Source organism: Thalassophryne amazonica, chromosome 10 (assembly GCF_902500255.1).
Source record: "Thalassophryne amazonica chromosome 10, fThaAma1.1, whole genome shotgun sequence".
Classification (NCBI taxonomy): Eukaryota; Metazoa; Chordata; class Actinopteri; order Batrachoidiformes; family Batrachoididae; genus Thalassophryne; species Thalassophryne amazonica.
In genome coordinates, this window is record NC_047112.1 from 64,990,249 (window position 1) to 65,013,765 (window position 23,517).

A 23,517-nucleotide genomic window follows, 5' to 3' on the forward strand; every position below is an offset into this window, starting at 1 on the left:
ACCTGTTTTCCAGGACTGCCAGCTTTTCACAAGCTATGTGCCATGAAGGCCATCAGTAAGTTCAGGGAGAATGAAAACAAAATGTTGAAAATCTTCAAATGGGGAAAAAATCATTTAAGAAATCGTAAACTCTAGATTTGAATCAGGATTAGTGTTTAATAACAGAGGCATGGAGATGGTATTTTGCGGAAAATGTTCAAGCCAAACAGGAAGAATTTTTGAGCATCATGTTAGGGATTTTACACGCCCTTATTAATACAGAGCTTACAGTTAAACAGAATGAGTCGCCCCCCCCGCCCCGACTCTACTTTAAATGTAAATCCATGTTAACATAAATGAAGAACAAAAAATGAGTATATACATCTAGTGTGAAAGCTATGGGACGAGTCTAATTTATGAGTCAGTCTTTGGGACACATGACCGCCTCTGTGCACAGACTCCAACAAATATGTCACAGAATATTTATTTTTTTTGGGGGGGGGGGAGCAGTTCTCACGGTCTGCAGTGGTCATTTTCTTTGGGAGGTTGTTTATGATAGCCTTGCCAGGGGCCTCAGGGTTCTTTCTTGGGTAGCCGTGCTCCTGCAGCTCCTCCTCGGTCATCAAGTACGCCTTCAGTTTGCGGAACAGTGCGGCTCCTGCAGATACAATTCAACCAGTAAAACAAAATGACATTAAATGGCCTCTTGTCAGAGCATAGTTCAAACTGTTTTGTCCTTGGTTTGTTTCTCTGTCAGACAAGAAACTGACTTTAGTGTCCTTGTGCACAGTCTTTAGTCCCCAAGTTGCTCCTGGGGTCAGGGATGAAAGTGGTGAGAAACGAGAAAAGCTGAAACCCAAAATTACTAGGGAAAATTTTGGAGTGCCAGAAACTCTGAGATGCAATCTGGGGCTATTCCAGACAATAAATTGCAGTGAGTGCAGCACCCATTTTGGTGAAAAAAAAAACCCAATTTTCCTTATTCAAAATCACTCCCCTAGTAGCATTCTCACAAGAATTTATAAATATATATTTTCAACATAAAGTAACAGAAACTAATCATACCTGTAAAGTAATGCACAACCACTTTAGTTCATCTGTACTACATAAATGTACTTCAATTTACTTACTTCGAAATTTTTCAACCTGCTGTCTACAGATACGATCAGTTTGGCCACCTCTGGCCTTGTCTGTACATCTTTGAAAAGTGGCTGGACACCATACGATGCTCTCGAGGATCTGACAGAACTCGGCAGCGTGCTGGTCATCTGTCTGGTCTTTATAACTTTGCAATATTTACTGCTAGTGACATGATTTTCCAAGGCTTTCACGCAATGTGAAGCGCAACTAACAGAATCCTGATAGAAAATGCACAACACTTTTCCAGACACATCGCTCTTGTGAAACATTCACAGAGGAGGTAATCGACAGTCTCCTCGCTTCCCACTAGCTTGGTTTGCACAACACAATCAAGCCAATCCCACCTGAAACGATTCTTCACTGGAAAGTCGATTTCTCTAAGTCGCAAGCCGTCTTTACGGTCCAAAATCCTGTTTGCCATTTTGCTATATTGCTATTTGGCACAAAAAACAACAGAAACGACCTATTTATGACTGGATGTTAACAGCCTGCGACACAAAGGAGTTTGCAACAACACCATTAACACGTAGTACAAAAACCAAGCAGGTGACGGACCCCGATTTTGCGACATCAGAGTCTGGTAACAACCTGAAAGTAACGCAGACATCAGTCTATAATACAGAACTGCATATATGTCACATATCGGATTCATAACACATTATACATATATATACTCCCCTCACTTTTTCTCCGGCGTTGGGAATGTGATATGTAGAGAATAGGGATGTGGAGATTAATCATATCAATATGATCAATATGAATCGGTATCTAGATACAAACGTGCACGATGCGAGTGTATCGATTCATTCAGTGTGCATCGATTCAATTGATGAAATTGCGAGGGATTGGTCGCTGCGTGCTTGCAACGATTTTTTTTCCGACGCACAATGAATGCACCCTGGACTGAAACCTGAAAGCACATTTCTTCCGCAACAAGTCTATTTCAAAATCAAGGCCAGCGACAACGGCACAAGCAGTTGTAGGAGATTTTTGACGCACATACAAACATTTAAATCAGGCGTTTGGAATTGTTTTGGCTTTTTTTTAAAAAGATGGGAAACTTGACAAGATGCAGGTCGTTTGGAAAGAATGCCGTGGCCGCCACTGCGCCCCCTAACTCGGCAAAACTGGTAAGAAAGTATCTCAAATTACTTTTGCCAAGGCGGTACTCAATCAATGAGTGACTCACTTTAAGTCACTCAATGAGAGTGACGTTGTTTTACTGTTTAAGTTCTGACAGTGTGATCAAACAGGCTCCAAATATAAGGGAACAGATTCCTGCTCCTTAACGTTGAATCTGGTAAATTTGCTGCTTATTAGGAGTAAAACAAATTCTCTGCCTCTAGTAGAATCAGAAGAAGAAGAATACCATAGTATCATACCGAATTGCAGCTTCTTATTTTCTATTTAAATTTTTGGTATAATTTCTTTGCATTGTGTTGAATCACATCATATCGCATTGTGAGGAATTGAATCACCATCGAATACATATCAAATCGGGAACAGGGTGAATCGTATGGTATTGTCAGTATCGTCATGTATTGCTATATGTATCATATCGCTGGTAGTGTATTGAATCGCTGTCACTGATGAGATTCACATGCCTAGTAGAGAATTGTTAATTTGCTGATCTACTTTATCCACCACAGAACTCCAGTCAGACAGTAGGCATGGACACGCAGGAATAATTCAAAGTCTTTATTTGCAGATGTGTTGCGCAACAGATGAACTTGAATGGCTCAGCTTAACATACAGGGTGCACAGTAGTTGGAAAAAACACATTCATAACTGATTGAATGGTCTGAATGAATAGTTTGGATGAATGGATGAATGAATGGTTTCTGAAAGATGGAAACAAATAAAATAATGTGATTTTCATTACAAATCCTAAACACACCATGCTTAGTAATACAGTAATATCAGAGAAACACCAATAACTGCAGTGCTATGTAAGTATAATACACGTAACAGTAGTTGGCTGCATTTACTTAATAAGCAGACATCGTCTAAGTAGAGTACATAATGGCTAAGTAGCTAGCCTTGCCCAGCCCAATAATGCCAAATAACACCACTTAAAACATCCCCACTCAGCAGGAATCACTATCATCGCCACGCAACATTCATCTCCAATAAAACGGAAAACCCTGCAAATCTCTTCACGAACGCATTCTCCTTTAAAAGCAACGTTGTCAGCTCTAAAAATAACTCTGGTCCTCCGCTAATGTGATCGAACCTAACAGTGCAATGGGGTGCCTAAATCGGTGCCTGACCTAAATAACATAATATAGATACAACAACTAAGGGGAATTTACAACACAACAGATTTACACTAATATCAAAAATGACCCAGGCAACTGGCAAAAAAAGCAGAAATCCACCAAAAAGTGGAAATTTTCATCCCTGTGGTGTGCAGTTGTGTGCCTTGCATGGCAGCACACTGACATCGCTGTGTGTGAGGCATCATTGTAAAGCACTTTGAAATCTGCATCCGATGGTAAGCAGCTACAGAAATGTAGTCCGTTTATGACATCACCAAGACGTTTTCAGGAAGCACCGATAGTCCTTATAATACAGGTCTCCCACAACTGTTTTTGCATCTCACATGATACAAGTCTGGTGTGTTACGACATGAAACCACATACTAGATCACATTCAGGGGCAACTGTGATTATTCAGTCACAATTTATAATGTGTGACCGTTTGAGAGGCACAGCCGCGAGACTGACAAGAGAAGTATACGGTGTTTCACAGCAAGAAACTAAAACAAGAATACTGTTTACTGTTTTGGACAGCAGCACTCGCCGAATGCATTAATGTAAAACAGGAATGGCACAAACATTGTGATGGAAAAAAATAATGTGATATTTCCAAGACCATGACTAACTCTCGGTGTGAGATGAGCAACAAATAAAATAAATACATAAATAATAATAATAATAATAATAATAATAATAATAATAATGTAGCATGAACCCACCAGTGAAGGATTCCTCCTGTGGTTTCCCCATCCTCTTCACAGTGAAACTGGTTGTAGCAGCGAGACGACCTCCCAGCACACCTTCATGGGATTGTGCCCTCCTGTAACCCACAGATGCCTGAACTTCTGCAGAGAAACACACAAACAGATTAGAACTACAATGCATTTAGAAAACAGAGCAGACACAAGTGAAATGATTTGTGGCACATTAACAGATTAGCGCATAGTGATATGTGCAAGCAAGCAGGGTATATGTGCATTGGTAATCCATGTATGTAAAGTGCATCTGAGTGTTGTGTTCCTTATACATTATTCCCTTATATCAATGCAACAGCTCTGTGCCTGAACACATCTCATTTTTAGACGAGACACAGACATGAATTTATAAAGCGATGCAGAAATACAGGTCTCTTTTACATGACGAAAACTCATGCATGTTGGAAACTGGGTGCAATTTGCATATGAGTGAAATGTTATTTTATCAAACCTGCTTTTACTCTTTTCAGGAATATAATGTGGTTGACATCTCTATCTCTCTATCTCTATCTCTGTTCAAAGCTAAACTAAAAACCTATTTGTTCAGAGTAGCTTTTAGTACATAGTTTTATTGTGGTTGTTCATTTGTTGTTGATTTTATGCATTGATGTGAAGCACATTGGTTCAGTAGTCACTGTTGTAAAGGGCTATACAAATACAGTTTGATTGATTGATTGATTGACATGTACAAAAATACCCACAGAAGGGACTGAACAAATGGAACAGCGTTACAGTTCTGCATGTATGCAATTCACACTGAGCTTCCAGCACACAGACGTCATTAGAGAGCTGAAGCTACATACTGGTGATGGGCATAGCGGAGGAGCCGCTCTCGCTGCGCAGCTTCTTCAGTGTGTTGACAGCCACATTGAGGTAGATGTTCTTACTGCTACTCCGTTCGTATACTAGCTTCTCCTCATCGAGAGCCTGAAAGAAAACAAACCTCAGCTGATTCTACTGGACCACCTATAGCTCTGCATACAGTAATGACTGACAGCAGACAAAATAAATAAACAAAACATGTTCTATAAAACTATTTCATAGCTACACATATTTTATGAACTACTAGCTATCTCACATATGTCATCCTGCTAAGCAGTGTGACTGAGACTCATACCATCTGAAAGGCAGCATTTTCTGATGTGCAAAATTTGACACATTCGTCTATGAAAACATTGAGGTAGCGCTGACGGATGTTGGTCGGTACTTTGGCCCCGAACTCAGTGGGGATAACCGGGCGCTTCATTGTAGTGCTCTGACAATATCAAGAGAATGAGAAAGAGAAAGAAAGACAGACAGACAGACAATCATATTCAAATTCATATTCATAGACAATCAGAACCTACCATCCCTGGTTCTCAAGACTAGGCACTTAACTAGCTCTACTCTACTCTTTTCTACTCTTCTATTTTACTCTTCCTTTTTAGATATTTATATATACCTTAGTATACTAGCATAGTTCCACCTTAGAATTGGAATACAATATAGAAGATATACCTTCTGAATTTTCATATACAGATGGAACAAACATTTATCACTAATCAGTCATGATCAAGATCAAATTGGGACTGGGGGACAAAAATACACAACTATCCTTGAGAAAAAGAAATGAATCATAAACCTGCAACATGAAGTTCTGAAAAGACATCACAACACTTCTGTAAGTAACAAGAACAACCATGTAGGTCTGTGGATACCTTCATGGTGGGTGTGTGAGCCACTCTCTTCTGCGCAGCAGTGGACAAGGTCTTGGACAAGATACCAGCTGTGGTTTGGGCCTTGACAGACTGCTGGCTTTGGCTCAGGGACAAAACTTGACTGCTTGCTGTTTTGGAATCTGCAGGACCTTGACACACACGATTTCAGTCAGAGTCTCAAAAGTTACATTTCTGCCTCCCAAGGAAGAGAATCTGAGACAATTACTCATATATCCACTTTGTGGTTCTCATTTTTCCCAGGCTTTGGAAGCAGCTAATCATGGACCCTCTAACATGCAGTGAGACATAGTAGAGAAGCTTGAATCTTCGACTGGACTGGGTTGCTTGACGTGAGGACGTTTCGCTTCAAATCACAGAAGCTTCCGCAGCTAAAATTCTTGCTCTGGTAGTCTGACTTCTGTGTTGGCTCTTGTAGAGAAGAATAAACCAGAAGCCAACAAAAGCTGGAGTTTTTAACCTAACCAGACCCCTCCTACCGAGAGGCCGACTGCTATAGGCTAGTGACTAAACAATAGCTCTAATTAGCACCTATTGTGCTCTAGTTAGCACTCTCCTAATGATGGGATGGAAGCCTCCCCTGATGGCTCCCTTGACGACTCTCCTGATGACGAAAATGACTCATTACCATGAACAAAAGACTGAAACTGCTTTGACCTGAGCACCCCATTGTAAACAGGGGACAAAGCGTGTCTGAGACCCGCCCCCCCGGTTAAGGCTGGGTTTCAACTGTTTTACAAAGAGTGCTTCCTTGACACCTCTCTCAAACCATTTCTTCTCTCTGGCTAAGATTTTAACTTCCTTGTCCTCAAACGTGTGGCTATTGTCTTTCAGGTGGAGATGAACTGCAGACTGAGGTCCACTGGTGACCTCTCTGCGGTGCTAGTATAGCCTCTTGTTTAAAGGTTGCTTAGTCTCACCTATGTAGTGTTCACTACAGTTTTCCTGACATCTGATATAATACACTACATTGCTCTGTTTGTAACTAGGGATCCTGTCCTTAGGGTGAACTAATTTCTGTCTCAAGGTGTTAACCGGTTTAAAGTAAACTGGGATTTTGTGCTGTTTGAAGATCCTCTGTAGTTTTTCCCCTACTCCTGCTAAATAAGGGAGAGACACTCTTCTTCTTGTCTCCGTCTCCTGTCTATCTGGTCTCTTTGTTTTCTGGGACTTCTGCAGTTTGTCCAGGGACCATCGTGGGTACCCACATACTGTGAGGGCTTTCCGTACAAGTTGTTGTTCTTTAGCCCTTCCCTCTGCAGTTGTGGGCACCTGTAGGGCTCTGTGTTGAAGAGTCCTGATCACCCCGAGCTTGTGTTCAAGGGGGTGGTTTGAGCCAAAGAGCAGATATTGGTCAGTGTGAGTGGGTTTTCTGTAAACCTCTGTCTGGAGCTGCCTGTTCTCTCCAATCGTAACATCACAGTCCAAGAAGGCTAAATGGTTGTTTCTGGCATCCTCACGTGTGAACTTGATATTAGAATCCATTGAATTGATGCGTTCTGTAAAGTCCTCGACCTCCTGTTGCTTGATTTTAACCCATGTGTCATCGCCATATCTAAAAACTCCAGCTTTTGTTGGCTTCTGGTTTATTCTTCTCTACAAGAGTCAAGACAGAAGTCAGACTACCAGAGCAAGAATTTTAGCTGAGGAAGCTTCTGTGATTTGAAGCGAAACGTCCTCACGTCAAGCAACCCAGTCCAGTCGAAGATTCAAGCTTCTCTACTATGGAAACCACCCGGACAACTGAGAGCCTACACAGAAACATGCAGTGAGACAGTTGGTAGGATGGATTAAGTCCATCTCCTCCAGTTTATTAACATGCTATGTTCTTGTAACTCACCAAATGAAAATGGTCACATAATGAGGATAAAGTCTTTCAACTGTGGTGACATTTGAGGCATCAGATCAAAAAACCAACTTTGTTCTGCCGATATAATATCCCACAGACATTCTTCTCTCTCAACATATGTGTGGTTTTAAGGTTACATGTAGGTGGAAATAAGTTTGTTAGTGTTAGTATTTGCATTTCCAAAGCTTGGGTCTGGTGGCCATCTAAGCCGTCACTGCTTTACTACAGTAAAGACAACACAAGAAGTGGAAGTTTTTTCAGTTGTTTGAGGGGGGAAAAAAACATATAGACAAGAAGAGTGTCTGTACTCATACTTGATTTGGAGGATGAGTTCAGCGGGTTGGGGCGGTGGGCTATTCTCTTCTTCTCTTTGGAGAAGGTGGAGCTGGAAGTTGGGGAGGTGGTTGTGACTGCAGCAGAAAGCTGAGCAACTTGCTGCTGTGCTAACTGCATACGCTGGTAGCAAACTTCCTGAGCTGTGGGTCTCCTGTATGGTCGCACTACAGGCTTAGGAGCTGCATCAGTCTGACAAAGAGGAGTACATTTTTATTGTAAAGTACCCTCTGTGTTAGTATTCTTAGTATAATTCTTAAAAGATAATGGTTAAGTGAACTTATTCGAAGGCTTTGAAAAAGCCTAGTCCTGTACTCTGTAAAAAGCAGTGAGTGAACGAATGAATCCGTCTCCTCCAAGTAGTTAACACAATAACTCAAACAATAAATGCCATCATCTTGTACAGAATCTCACCACAATAAAGGGGTGTATAATGAGTATAAACTGATCAGGCACTGATTAACACTGATGCACTAAATAAGGCCAAAAAAGCAAGTGCACTGCTTATCTAATATCCAACAGAGCTGTCCGATACATACTGAACACTGCCACCTGTTGGACATGTCTGTGGTTGCTGGAGGAAACAATTTTATCTCATGCATGATGGAATTTAGCAGCAGGTGTGGCTGAAGTTACATGTAGCTTGAAATGAGGTCGTTTGTCAGTTTGTTCCATCTCCAAAGCAAATGTCTGGAGACCACACTGCTTCTTCTTTGACAAACAACACTGATAAAAAAGAAATTTGATCGTGGCCCCCCAAAATACAGATTAAACACCTATTATTATTATTATTATCTATGTTATCATAGCCAAGTGGCCTCTGTGTGCATGTGTATGGCTTCAATCACGCAGAAACCCCAAAGAGCTGACATTTGCCGTTTAGTATGCTTATGTATTTTGAGTCAAGGATGAACTGCGCCAAAACAGAAAGTTGATATGATTAATATTTCTGGAGGAACTACGGATATTAGCTAACATTGCTAATTACATTCTGGACTCACATGCCATTCCAGCAGGGGGCGGTAAATCATCTTTATATTAAAAGCATGAGTTTTTGCTTGATTTTATTTGGTAAGTTCAATGCAAGTACATAATTATAAATATGTTAAAAATACATGGATGCCACAAGAATGTGACAACACTTATTTCCATTGTGATCCATTTAAAAATCAAATTAGAAAATAGAAGTAGTAATAAACCATAACAATAAAATAATGATAATAATAATAATATGAATGACCATAATAATAGTGTGTATGTGATAACAAGAACCTAAACAATTTATAAATACATTAAGATGGTAAATTAACATTAAAAAAATTACATAATTAACAAGAAATAAAAGGGTTGTGTACCTCCTCTAAAATTTCTTAAAAAGTCTAAGGTTCTAAAAACATTCTGGACTCACACACTATTCCAACTCATTATACAAGCTTTGCTTAATTTATTACCACCCTTGAAAAATGTCAGCTACCTATTTTATAAACACTACCCAATCTAGAGCCCTTGGATCCCCAGGGGCAACATGCTGACTACTGTTATATCTTAACAAGAAAAAGTCTTACTGAGACTAAATGTCCTTTGCAAAAGAACATCACACACTGTTACAATAATAAACAAAGGAAAAAAAACAAGTAAATACAAATGTCACATGCTAAGGCCCCATGACCACATAGCATTTTGTTCTGGGTACAGGTGGCTTTTTAAAATTGCTCTAAATGGCAACAGAGCATATGCAGACACATGCAGCTGCTTCAAAAAACTGCTGCATCTATTATCTTTTTCAGAACAGATGGCTTTTTCTGTGGATATTCCAGCACGTTTAAGTTGAAAATCCCTGAATTCATCAGAAAGATGCTATGATGTCATTGCAGTGCCTTTTTAGGCAATGAGGAGAAGTTTATTTTTGCTGATGTGTCATTCAAAATCAAAATCTATGACAGAGACAAAAAAAAAAACCTTAATATCTGAGATAGCAGATTGGACAGATGATTGGTTCTTGCTGAGAGTGAATACTTTTGATCACCATACATTTTAAGGTAGCCCTTAGCTGTTTATTGCTGCCACAGAAACATGCCACAAGGCGTGTTTATAAGAAGGATCTTGGGATAGCGTGATTGCGAGTGCCCTCTCAGCACTTTTCTGACACAAAAAAACTCTACAAGGACATGGCCATCGGGGGGTGGGGGGGAGAGTAAGCAAAAACCCACAAATTCCAGCAATTCAGTTCATATACAATAGCATTTCAACCACAATTTCTACACAAATTTAACAGTAAATTTTTTCCATGTTCCTGTGATTATGCAGCATTTTCACAAAAACAGTTTTTCACAAAAAGAGAAATAATTTTAAAGCAATGTTATACAAGAGGCAAGCATGGCATCGAAAGGACTCTATTAAATTGTGGTTTTCAATACTAAATCTACCAAAACTACATACAAATCAAAGTGTCAAACTTACATTTCCTTTGACACCAAAATGGGAGACTCTCTTTTTTTGTCCTGGAAAAAGAGTTGTTAAAGTGTTGTCTGTGATTCTGTCCTCTTCTGGGTCCCTAGAAGACTGAGACAACACAGCACATTCATTCAAATCTCAGCTGCTGCCTGATGCAAACTATGACTAAGAAAGTGAAACAAAAAATATTCACTGCAAATGTGCACATTACCTCTCAGCCCACAGAGAATACAGCTTTTTTTTTGGGGGGGGGGGGGGGGGGGGCAGCAAAACAAACAACAAGAAAATGCTTCCGGTAACCTTGACCTTTGACTTCTGACCTCAAAAATCAATGACCTTTGACACTAAGCTGGTAAAAACACATTGCTAAAACCTGCTTTTGGAAAAATATGCATAAATCAGGGGATGGACAGACACACAGACAGCAAGATGGTGAACGAGTGATGAAAACACTTGTGCAGAGATGATGGGCTAAGGATTTAAAATAAAAACAATATTACTGATTTATGAAAAGAAAGAAACCACAGTACCTGTTTAGCCTGCCTTCCCTTGTCTTCCCGCTTCACATCACTGGATTCATTGAAAATCCGTAAACACTCTTCCATGGGATCCGACTCAAAATCCAGATCTTGAAAAAATGAAAAGTCAGTGCTGTCACTTTTCTCCTCATCCTTGTCGGTGCTGATGCTGCCGACACCATGGTGACCTTCATCGCCGGAGGATGACTGAGTCTTGGCTGATAGCTTCCTCTTGTTCAGACATCCGCGCCTTAACGCATTGGCAGATTTCCTCACCAGCACTTCCTCTACTTCTTCTTCATCGTCGTGCACCTCTATTGGTTCAGCCTCCTCTGGGCTCTCATCCCCAAACAGGTCAGCGTGGCTCAGACTTACAGTCTGCCGTTTGTCCTTAAGTTTGTTCCCATTTGATGGGCTCACGCTTCGCTTCCCCTTAACATTACTGCTCAAAGCTTTACTCTTACTAGGTACACTGTTCGAACTATGCTTATTAATTTTCTTTTGATCCTTTTCTCTTTTAGCACTATGGAGTTGACCGTTTTTGTGTTGGTGATCTCTATGTTTACTGTGCTGCTTTTCCTTCTCTGATGTCTTAAGTATCTTGCTTTCCTTTGCAACATTCCCCATGTCCTTCTTCTGTTTGCCTGACCCTGTTTTTACTTTCTCCACAGCCCTGATCTTATCACTTCTCTTCTCTCGTTTCTCAACTTTATCAGCTGTCTTAACCTTAACTGTGCTTTTCCCATCATCTGTCTTCCCATGACTCTTGTTCTCCTTTTTTGCAGAGTCTTGACTTGCCTTCTTTGTCAACTCTTTGTCCTTACTGCTGCTACTACCTTTACTACTTGATGGTTTCTTTACTTCCTTTTCAGGTTTCTGCACTTTTGCAGATTTGCCACTTTTTTCAAGACCCGTTTGACTGGTCAACTTCTTAACCTCTAGGCTGTCCTTTTGCTGAACATCTTCCAAGATGCCTGAGTCCAGTTGCCCCTCGGCATGATATCTATGTTCCTCTGTAGCTCCATGTGTTACTACATTTAATGCCCCCTCTGCTGTCTCGTGAATCTCCTTCTCTGCAGTGTCTCCAACTGAACTGCTGTTGCCTTTCCGCTGCAGGAGACTGGAGAGTGAGCTGGGCCGATACTCTGTTTCAGAACTCTCACCTTCAGACTCAGAAATAGTATATTTATTTGTATTTATTTTCTCCTGCCGTGGTTTTTTCACAGCTGTAACATATTCCTCATCTGACCCAGACAGTTTGCACGTCTTCTTGTCCTCAGGTTTAGCAGTGTGTGCATTCTCATCCCGTTTCCTCTTCCCTGTGATTTGAGCAGAGTAATTGGAAAGCGGGTCATATTCCATATCTGTGGATGGTTTAGAATTGTCCACGGTGTATTTACACTTAGATGGCAGGCTGTTCAAATACTTTGAGCTGACAGGAGCAGCGGGGGGTTGGGGGATGTGCATCCGACTCACAGGCTTTTTCAGTAATGTGGGAACATATTCCAAGGAGTTCAATTGATTCCCCTGGATATCTGCGTCCAAGGTGTATTTGCTGCTGCGAGGGGTAGGATTATATCCTCCTGATGTTAGCTGGTATTCCCCGGGGTCATATGCTAAGTGGGAGCCCGCTGCTGCACAATTTTTAATATCTGATGCAGATGAATTGTTCATCCCACAGGAATTATACTGATCATCCCCAATCCGAGAGAGCTTCCTCTTCTCCCTCTCCACCTCACTGCGGACCTCCTCGATGGCCTTGTTGACCAGCTCCAGAGCACCACTGATGTCACCCGAAGCAGCCGGCTTTCCATCCTGCTGCTCTTGAGGCCTCACGACTTCTGGGTTGAATGGATCATAACCTTGTTCTGCAGTGATTAAAGACAAGTTACATAATGTTTATTAAAACATCCAAAACATACTGTGACACACAGTAAAACAAGGAAAGATGTTGGATTTTACGTTACACGCATATATAACATCTGCTTCACTCCTGGAGATGCAACAGGCAAAAGTTGAACAATGCACAGTTTGTCCACTGCCACAGAAGAAGACTATGTCTTGGTGGCTTTCCTCATTAGGGTTCTCAACCTTCATGCATGCCACTGTACATGATGCTATCATGTTTTTGTGAGAGCATTTTCTTTTGTATGTTAATTTAGGGGTGGTACAGCGGCTTAGTAGTTAGCACTGTTGCCTCACAACATAAGGGTCACAGCTTCGCATCTGAACTGGTCCTTTCCATGTGTTTGCATGTTCTCCCTGTGTTTGTGTGGGTTTCCCCCAGGTTCTCCGGTTACCTCCCACTTCCAAAGAAATCCAGGTTAGGTTAATTGGAAACTTTACATCAGCCGTAGGTGTGAATGTGTTCGTCTCTCGGAGTCTCTGTGTTATGTGTCAGCCCTGCCATAGACAGGCGGCCTGTCCATGGTGCACCACGCCTCTCGCCCAGTGACCATTGGGACAGGGTCTACCCCTTTGTTCAAAAAATGGATGTATGTTAAATAACTAGTTCAGAAACCAGTGACTTAGAATTGCCTGGAATAGGTGTGAAGGGAAACAGTGAAAACAGAATTAATGTGTTCCATGGAAACTTGAGGGAAATTCCAACTTCTTATCTCAGTGCATTCTGAAACATCAGAGCCAAATATAAACAAGGAACTTGGCTGCATGATCCTTATCGCAGTTGATACTAATTTCTGTGCAAGTCAAGTCATGACCTGATGCTGCATGTCACTGCATCCGCCACAAAACCACCCTGGGTCCTGAATACCAACCACCCAGGCAGTTTTCTTTGTGTGTGTGTGTGTTCATTTTTTTGTTTAATTTTTTTTATTGGGTGGGCGCAATTAATTAAAAATTGAATGCAAAATTATTTCCAGCCGCTTTTCCAGCCACTTGTGAAAGCTGTACCTAAAATATAGATAATGATCTCCAAAAATAACTTCTATAATGGTTTTCTAGCTGTTGCAGAGGTTCAAAGCACTTTACAACACCTCACATTCACTCATTCACACACACATGTAATGCGCTACCCACCCAAACAGACTGACTCTAGGCTCAAGTATTTTCTATGCCTTCATTTTTTTTTTTTTTACAAGTTATTCTTTGTTGTTGGAACAATTTGCCCCTGGGGATATTAAAGTTTACTCTGCCATGCACCAGCTGTATATGTGGTGAAACACCACACAAATGTTATACTATTTACAGTGTTTCCAATTGCATCCACATAAGACTGTAACTGTAATACCCATAGAAACAATTATTTGCCTCTGGAGCAGCAACAGATGGTTTCAACTGGTAGCAAAATGACTTTAACCTACTTTGATGCTTTTGCATTATGGGCCTGGTTGTCATTCTTTTAAATATAACTGGCAGCTATTCCTTTACATATTACAACCTCAAATTACAAAAAGTTGGGATTACAAGGAAAATACATATAAAACTAAACTGCAGTGATCCTTACATTTACGTTGACTTCTGTTTCATTGCCAACAGGAATTATACTGAACACACAAATATTTTGTGTGTTCATCTTCATTTCATTTATTTATATACATCCTTTCTTGAATTTAAGCCCTGTAACACATAAAAATAAACACTAAATATAAGGAATAACTCATCACTTTTACAGCCTGTTTTCTTGAGACACGTCAGGGGGTGGATACATGAACACGTCCTGGACTTCGCTGACAATAAAGAAATACAAACAGTGACAAATATTGCACAATTACCAGTTTCTTCACTCACATCCACAGAAGCCTAGAATTCTTTCAGAGCTCTCTGGGTGTCTTGATGTCTTCCCTCACTAGTCTCCTTTCTGCATGGTCACTCAACATTTTTTAGACCTGCCTACTTGGCACAGATTTAAGATAAGATCAACTTTATTTATCGTGAAGGAAATTATTTTGTACTGAAACAGTTAACAGTGAACAATGTTTTTTTTTTTTTTTTTACAATAAGTATAACAAACTTATGCAAAATGACTGGAAGACATTTGCACAAGATGTTATATATACAATATTGCACATAACTCTGAAAAACTGGGTTTGTTGCATGTTCATCCTGCAAAAGGGGCAGGAGTTATACAGTCTGACTGCCAAAGGTAGGAAAGACCTCCTGTGGTGTTCTGTGGTGCACCGCGGTGGTCTCAGTCTATGGCTGAAGGCGTCACAATACAGTACTATACTGTTAGAATTTTTAATGAGTGATGTAAATGAAGTCCAAGACATAGTCAGTGACTTGTAAAAGTTCATGTATCCATCCCCTGACTTGTCTCAAGAAAACTGGCTGTAAAATAATTTAATCTTTAGGTTTACAATAAATTGCTTCGTCACAACTTTTTTTTTTTCTGGAATGTGTGGCAGGTCTTAAATACAAGAATGGATGTATAATAAAATGAAATTTAATGGATCACACAAAACAGGAAATACTCGTATCTTGGTTTCATAGTTTGCAATGAAATAAAAGTCAAAGTAGACGTTATGATCACTGCAGGGTTTATGTTACCCCCATTTTCTATACTGCCCCAACTTTTTCTGATTTAGAGTTGTAGTTAATGTTAAATAAGATAGTTGTCGCAGTGAGACGTGTCTGGGTTTGTTCAGGTATGCACATATAAAGCATGCTTTTGTTTGCATGTCATTTCTGAAGTCTTACTGCCAATCGAAGGGTCCTGTTGGCACAAACTGATGGACATTTTTAAAAACTAGCCTATGTTTCTGTTTGCTGATAGTCATAAAATGAACAGATAGATACAGTAATAATAAGTGATAGTTGCAGACTTCATTTCAATGCGTTCATGGGAAACTGTCACTTTAGGGGGAGAGAAAAAGTCAAACATCACCTTTTTGATGCATAACTATCAAAAAGGGTGAGGATGAGTTTCTGTCACACACCCTAAAAAGGCTGTGTGACAGAACAGGTGGGAACCACTGATCTAACTTACAGAGATACACTTACAGTGGTCGACAGAGAACAGGGAAGTTAGCAACATAAGTAAAGCGCGCAGGTTGCTGGCTAACCCGCCGTGAGGCAACATGACATGAGTTATGGCGTCAGAGGGGTAATAATAAGTTTATCTGAGCACCCTTGGTGTTGCTGTCGGTGTTTGTAGCTCTCCTCTGCTGGCTGTGTCTGAAGTGACAGTACGGTCTCCCACAGCCGCTCCTGCTGCCGCTAGCCGCGCTGCCCTCCGCATAAAACGGACAGTCAATCCCTCGGAAAAACCCGGTGGACCTGAGCATTATCTCCAAATGTTGCTTTCATGCCCGCACGAATAGGAGCTGCCTTCTCTCGGCTCGTTTCTTTTTGCTCCGTTCAGACAAAAGCTACATACAACAATAACAACAACGTCTCTACGCCGCCATGTTGCTGGAGTGGGGGACGTATCGCGAGATCACACGTGTTCTCGGCGCGCGCGCGCGCGTGTGTGTCTGTGTGTGTGTGTGTGTTAGTCATGGATCCACGTCGGAAGTTTGTCTAGTTCATTCATTCATATTGATTGTAAAGTGTGGACGCACACGGGTTTCTTATGTGCAAAAATCAAGAGGTTTATTTCAGGACAAAACAAATTTAACACGCATTCAAAGACATTATTGTGCAGGAAACCAGAGTTGTCGTCAGTTCTTTCAGAAAAATAAAAAGCAACATTAAAAGAAAATCGTACATTGTTTATTTGGACAATTTTTTTTTAAACAGCACATTGATTTTTGTTGTTGTTGTTTGTGCAGTACAAATGATAGAAAACATAAAACCTACTGCTGAGGATCTTGCAAAAGAGGGTGTTTTACAATTTTATTTATTTTTTGGTCGAGGGTCGAAACTTTCGCAATCTTCCACTTCGCCATCCAGCTCAGGTGGGGGCGCTAATGTGCCAAAAACGTGGCTTGTCAATCGCAAAGCAACACAAAGTGCAACAAAGAAAAGTCCCATCTAAAATAACAAAATGCTAAATAATGTGAGTATCAGACTTCATTTTGTGTTAAATATGCCAGCTAAAAGTAAGTTAAATAAATAAATAAATCATTTTAAACATGATTTAGGTTAATGGCTCTTTGTAACACGTGTCATTGTCGTGCAGCTAAAGAAAACTAATGAGTCTTTGGGGATCCACGCGGAGGGCTCAAAATACACAACTGTCTTTTATTTGACAATTAATTGTTGCGTCCTGTATTGGACGTAAATTGTTCCATATTTTCATAATTGTCCCACACACACGCTCATCAAAACTGAATAATGAACAAAATAAAACAGGAAATATTGAGGGCTGCCAACGTCATCTGGGCACCTCATGTAAGGTCCTGTAGGGATCGGACCCAACAACAGGTCCAATGGACAGACCACAGACTTTCACTTCTGCATCTCCATGTGCCCACCTTTCTGGTAATGTCAGGGGTTGCCTGGTTGCCTGACATTTCTACACCCGAAACTCCACCACATCCACATACACTCATCTTCAACCACTTAGTCCAATTAAGGGTCGCAGGGGGCTGGAGCCTATCCCAGCCACCACAGAGCGTGAGGCAGGGTACACCCAGGATAGGATGCCAGTCTGTCATGGGGCCACAAACACACAAACAAACAGCCACACCCACATGCACACCTACGGACAATTCAAAGATTCCAATCCACCTAACTTTCTTGGTCTATGGATGTGGGAGAAAACTGGAGCACCCGGAGGAAACCCACGCAAACACGGGGAGAACATGCAAACTCCACACAGAAAGGCCACAGGCGGGAATTGAACCCATGACCTTCTCGCTGTGAGGCAACAGTGCTAACCACTCATCCACCGTGCTGCCCCCACCACATCCAAATAAGCAAAAATTTGCAAATGTTCAGACGTGAGTGGGAAGAGTCGAACCCCTGGCTTGACAGCGTTAGTGGCATAGTTTTAGGCAGCGAGCCGCCGTGCCATCATTTGGATGTTCAAATTTCGAAATGTGTGTGTGTTTGTTGAGTCAACTGGCTGCATACTGTGAGGTGGGGAGGGGGGGATTCCTGAACGGAGGCACGAGATGTTACATTCTGCTGAGAAACGTGAGACGGGGAGCGCAGAGCAGAGAGAGAGGATTTAACCCGAGTGAACATGTTCTAAACCAAACCGTGGAGCTGCCTTTACTTCTCTCTCCACTTTCTCTACCGGTGCGGTTCTGCTGCTACCATCCTGTTCACACCATGTGCGCGTCGTATACTGAATTTATGAGATCATGAGATGAAATAAACGGCCAAAAATCCTTTAAAAATTCATAAAAAATGAGAATATACTCGTATAAATGAAGTAAGCAAAAATTACACATACACAGGTTTTAAAAAAACCCTGATGTGGAGAAGCTGTGCAGTGATGTTCAGAGGCACAGATCACATAAAGCAGCTGAGAACTCTGAACTTTAACAGCTGTTATTTTCCAAAGGTATTTATTTGTTCAATCTTGAGCTTAATGTAGTGTTCAAGCACAAAACGTGACTGATGAGGGAAAAAAAAATGACTTCATCACACTAAAATGAACTGGAGTCAGAATAACAATACAACCTGCTGATTTTTGTTATTTTTCAAAGTTATTAAGCTGCAGTTATATGTTTTATTAATTTCAAAGTGAGTTACCTGTTATTTCATTCTTATTTGTTTACAAAACAACATGGGGAGTCAAATCAGCCTGCATTGTTCTGTTCATTTTATATCAAAGATTTCCTGCACATGTCCAGGTATTTTTTTTTTCCTTCTTTATAAGTTTTATGTTTACATTCATTCTGCAAAGTTTAAAAAAAAAAACAATAAAATGTTCACACTTTTCTTTATAGCAGTTCTGTCATTTCAGAAATGCAACAGAAACAACCACAAACCAGAAAAAGTTGGGACTATATGTAAAATGAAGATAAAAATAAAAATGTTGCACTATTCCCAGTTTCTCCTCACAGAAGCCAAAAGTTCTTCCAGAATTGTGTCCCTCCCTCCTTTGACACAGATTTACCATAAAGTACCACACTGTTTGTATTTCTGAATGATTGATGTAAATGAAGTTGAAGAAATAGTCACTGATTTGGAAATGTTCATGTTTTCATCCCCTGACCTTTCTCGGAAAAAGCCGCAGGCCTTAAATGTAGGAATGGATGTACATTAACAAATAAAATAAAGCTGACCTCCTCACAAAACATGAAATATGTTGGTATCATACAGTCTGCAGTAAATAGAAGTCAAAGAAGATGTCAAGATCATTGTGTGCCCCCCCCAACACACACACGTTTCATATCATCCAAACCTATCTGATTTGGGGTTGTAAAAAACAAAACAAAAAGAACACACACTCATCTTCAACTGCAGTCCAATTAAGGGTCTTGGGGGCTGGAGCCTATCCCAGCAGTCATAGAGCGTGAGGCGGGGTACACCCAGGACAGGACGCCAGTCTGTCACAGGGCCACTAACAGGAAAACAAACACAGTCACACCCACTCCCACACCTATGGACAATTTAAACATTCCAATCCACCTAACTTGCATGTCTTTGGATGTGGGAGGAAAAGGGAGCACCCGGAGGAAACCCACACAGACACAAGGAGAACATGCAAATTCCACACAGAAAGGCCACAGGTAGGAATTGAACCCATGACCTTCTCGCTGTGAGGAAACAGTGCTAACCACTAAACCACTGTGCTGCCCACAAAAAGAACAATATATATATATATATATATATATATATATATATATATATATATATATATATATATATATATATATATATAGTTGAACTGTATATAGAAAAACTTTATAAGCTGTCTTATCTTTATTCATTCATTTTAAAGGTCAAACTTATTTGTGAAAGACGGGACACAAATGGCTCTTTTGTCAGTAAAGGTTGCAGATCTCTGACCCAGACTGACTTCAAATATTAGTAAATTAAGTACTTTATTTTTTGGTGGTTTTCATGGCATTTTGTAAATGCTCTCCATCTTTAAAACGGTACATGTACTCTGGGTGGGTCTGTCATCTGGGGTTCAAGAGATAAAACTTCAGCCACTCACCCAACAACATCACCATTCACATGTGCAGAAAAACATGTACGAGGTCTGTTAGAAAAGTATTGGACCTTTTTATTTTTTTCAAAAACTATATGGATTTGAATCACGTGCGATTACATCAGACAACCTTGAACCCTCGTGGGCATGCGTGAGTTTTTTCACGCCTGTCAATTACGTCATTCGCCTGTGGGCTGGCTTTGAGTGAGGAGTGGTCCACCCTTCCCATCGGAATCTCTTTGTCTGAGAACCTGACCTGAGAGACTGACGCGTTGCTTGATCAAAATTTTTTCCAAAACTGTGAGGCACATCGAAGTGGACACCATTCGAGAAATTCAGCTGGTTTTCTGTGAAAATTTTAATGGCTGATGAGAGATTATGGACTGTTGCTGTCGCTTTAAGGACTGCCCACGGACATTCCACTGTTAAAGGAGATTTTATTAATGAAAGACGTGCGGACGGGTCCGCGCGTCGGGATGCAGCCGGCGCAGTGCGGCGGCAAAGGAAGAACACCTCCGTGTTGATAACCATTTGTAAAAACCAGGCGGCTTTTGGTGGCTTTCAGTTGAGTGAGTATCTGAGAAATTGTTTAACAGCTGGACATGTTCCAACTTGTCCTTAAGGCTTCCAACGGAGGTGTTTTTCCTGTGGCGGCGCGCGGCGCCGGCTGCGTCCCAACGCACGGACCCGTCCGCACGTCTTTCATTAATAAAATCTCCTTTAAGAGTGGAATGTCCGGATAAACTGCTGATCCCGACCTCTTCTGAAAGTTCTCTGTTCTCTCACGACGTCCTGGGTCAACAGAGGCTTAAATTTGGAAGCTTTCAGCTCGAAATAGGCAGACAGCGGCGGCTCAGGGCGCGTCGCGACGTCCCGCTCCGTGGGCAGTCCTTAAAGCGACAGCAACAGTCCATAATCTCTCATCAGCCGTTAAAATTTTCACAAAAAAACAGCTGAATTTCTCGAATGATGTCCACTTCGATGTGCCTCACAGTTTTTGAAAAAATTTTGATCAAGCAAAGCCTCAGTCTCTCAGGAAGTTCTCAGACAAAGAGATTCCGACGGGAGGGGTGGACCACTCCTCACTCAAAGCCAGCCCACAGGCGAATGACATAACTGACAGGCGTGAAAAAACTCTCGCATGCCCACGAGGGTTCAAGCTTGTCTGATGTAATCGCACGTGATTCAAATCCATATAGTTTTTGAAAAAAATAAAAAGGTCCGATACTTTTCTAACAGACCAGGTATACCATTCCGTTCTTTTACATGTTTCAGCGTTCTAAAGAGCTAACTTCTTGGAGGGGGGGTGCAGGGAGAGAAAGAGAGAGAGAGAGAGATAATAGAAACTATTTCAGAATCTACATATGTAGGTGCAGAGTTTTGGGGTACAGAAAGAATCAATGTGCCAGCTACAGATGGTTTTATACAAGCACTTGGAGTGAGTTGAGTCAGGCACAGGACAGATACAAATTCATGGAAAGTTGAAAACTATCACCAAAGAAAAGAAACCATTACCTGAAAAAAGGTAACATTTAAACAAGGTAAGAAAGGGTACAGGTTGCATTAACAATAATGTCAGGCAGAAAAGAAAATATATTACTGTAGAAAAGCAAAACGTAATTTGTTTTCTAAAAGGTCAAAGTATAGTATTTGGTTCTCCAGATGCAGTAGAATGCATCATTTAGGGTCTATTGCTTTCAAACATTTCAGGGGGGAGCTCCCGGCCCTTTGGGTTTGCTACATGTGACGCGCTTGGTGCTGAAAATTTTTGACACCCTGATTTTTTTTTTGACACCCAAAACTTAAATTTCTGCCTAAAACTATGGTTAGTGCCAATGGGTACAAGGCAAACTGTAGGCAAACAAGTATTTTTATTTTTTTATTTCCTCAAAGTAAAAATTTCTTCACTTTAAAGATTAAAATTATTGGTCTGTTTTCCTTAATATTTATGTTTATTATTGCACACTTCAGTGACTGCACAGTTTATCATTAATAGTTTTGTGTTAATAAGCACTTAAAGCTTTAAGTATGACTCAACGCTTTTTTCAATATTAAGAGCCAATTATTTGAACAATCAGGCGGGCTGTGATTCAAGCCGACTCACATTTCAACGAAACATGGCTCAGGGATGGAACCTACCAAGAAACGAACTTTCCCAAAATTTTTCGACCGAAAACCAAACAGTGACCTTGCCAGGGGTCATCAAAGTTCAAGGCAAAAATACGCAAAAACTCACATTTCATTAAATTCCCATCTTTAAAGTGATGTAACATTCAGTGCCATCAAGTCCCCAAGCTAGTTTAACTATCAAATAACTTATGGAGGCAAACTTTTTCATCTTATATACATATTAGGTTGGGGGATCGATGGCACTGAATATAGGGGTGCTCAAAGTCTGGTCATTTTGTGAAATTGGCTGCATTTAAAGGCCCATAACCCTCTGTGCCATCAAGACCCCAACCAGATTTCAACGTTAACAAATATAGGCCCTACTCGATTAAATGCAACTGAAAAAAAAATTGGGACCTTGATCGCGCTGGCCACCAGGGGCCGCCAAAGTACTCGACTTGCTCAATTTTGAGGAAGTTTAGCGCCACCTGATGGCCATCAACCTTTTTATCGAAATTTGCAGGAGTGGATAAACCAACATCTCTACTTTATGTAACAGTTTGCAGAATTTTGGGTACTCTTATACTGGTTCGATACCACTTTTTAATCAGGTACAATGGATGCAGGTTTACGCTGTGTTGGTTAACAAGAATCAGCGGGATTAGAGATTTTCCATGTTCTATGATCACATTTGTCACTATCTGTTTTGAAACCAACTGTAATGAAAATCTGACTCCTTTAAAATTTGGTGCTTTGGGGACTTGGCCACCAGGTGGAGACAAATACTTGTGGTGTCTCCGTACCGCAGTTATTTCGTCATTCAATGCTTTACTATGTTTAAGATGAAAGCTGTTGTATCTAGAACTGTTTTTTTTTTTTTTTTGTAAGTATAGGTGGAGCACACACACAAGGGTGTTGGTACCGCCAATGTCTCCTGATATATATGGAACTCATTATTGCAGCACTTGCATCCTTGATCACGACATGATTAAATTTGGCCCAAGTTTGGAAGTGTACATCAGCACCTCGCACCTCATGTTCGTTTGCACAGATTGAATTTAATGCAGGATTTAGCGCTTAAGTAGAATTAAAATGGGTGAGCTCAGGCAGAAGCTCTCAGCAGGTCTAATGTAAACTGAAACGAGTCACGTTTTAATGTGCCTGACCACACAATTGTGCTCCTATTTGCCAACATCAAGGACATTACCCTCATGTGACAAGCCGCTCAGATAACATGCAGTGCCCCCCCCCCAAAAAAAACCCAACTGCCAGTTAATCAGAAGCTGGATGTCCAAATCAGCAGGCATGCGGAAAGGACTGAATTTTCACTGCTCACAAGTAAAGCAGCATTAAAGATAGGACAGTAATCAGGCAAAGAAACATAGTTGGAAGCA

At 40.8% G+C, this 23,517-nt stretch overlaps 1 protein-coding gene across 1 annotated transcript in view; it reads right to left on the reverse strand.

Annotated features, from left to right (window-relative positions):
- The window catches only part of rexo1 (REX1, RNA exonuclease 1 homolog), a 38,960-nt gene extending 22,564 nt beyond the window's left edge, over positions 1-16,396 (reverse strand). Inside the window, exons 1-9 of the mRNA XM_034180144.1 lie at positions 16,091-16,396; positions 11,014-12,869; positions 10,490-10,591; positions 8,011-8,221; positions 5,830-5,978; positions 5,250-5,387; positions 4,936-5,059; positions 4,097-4,222; positions 497-637 (exon numbers count right to left, since the gene is read on the reverse strand). Of these exons, the coding sequence (XP_034036035.1) occupies positions 497-637; positions 4,097-4,222; positions 4,936-5,059; positions 5,250-5,387; positions 5,830-5,978; positions 8,011-8,221; positions 10,490-10,591; positions 11,014-12,869; positions 16,091-16,247 (3,004 nt within the window). The 5' untranslated portion in view covers positions 16,248-16,396. The remainder of the gene's footprint in view (positions 1-496; positions 638-4,096; positions 4,223-4,935; positions 5,060-5,249; positions 5,388-5,829; positions 5,979-8,010; positions 8,222-10,489; positions 10,592-11,013; positions 12,870-16,090) is intronic.
- Between the last annotated feature and the right edge of the window lie 7,121 nt (positions 16,397-23,517).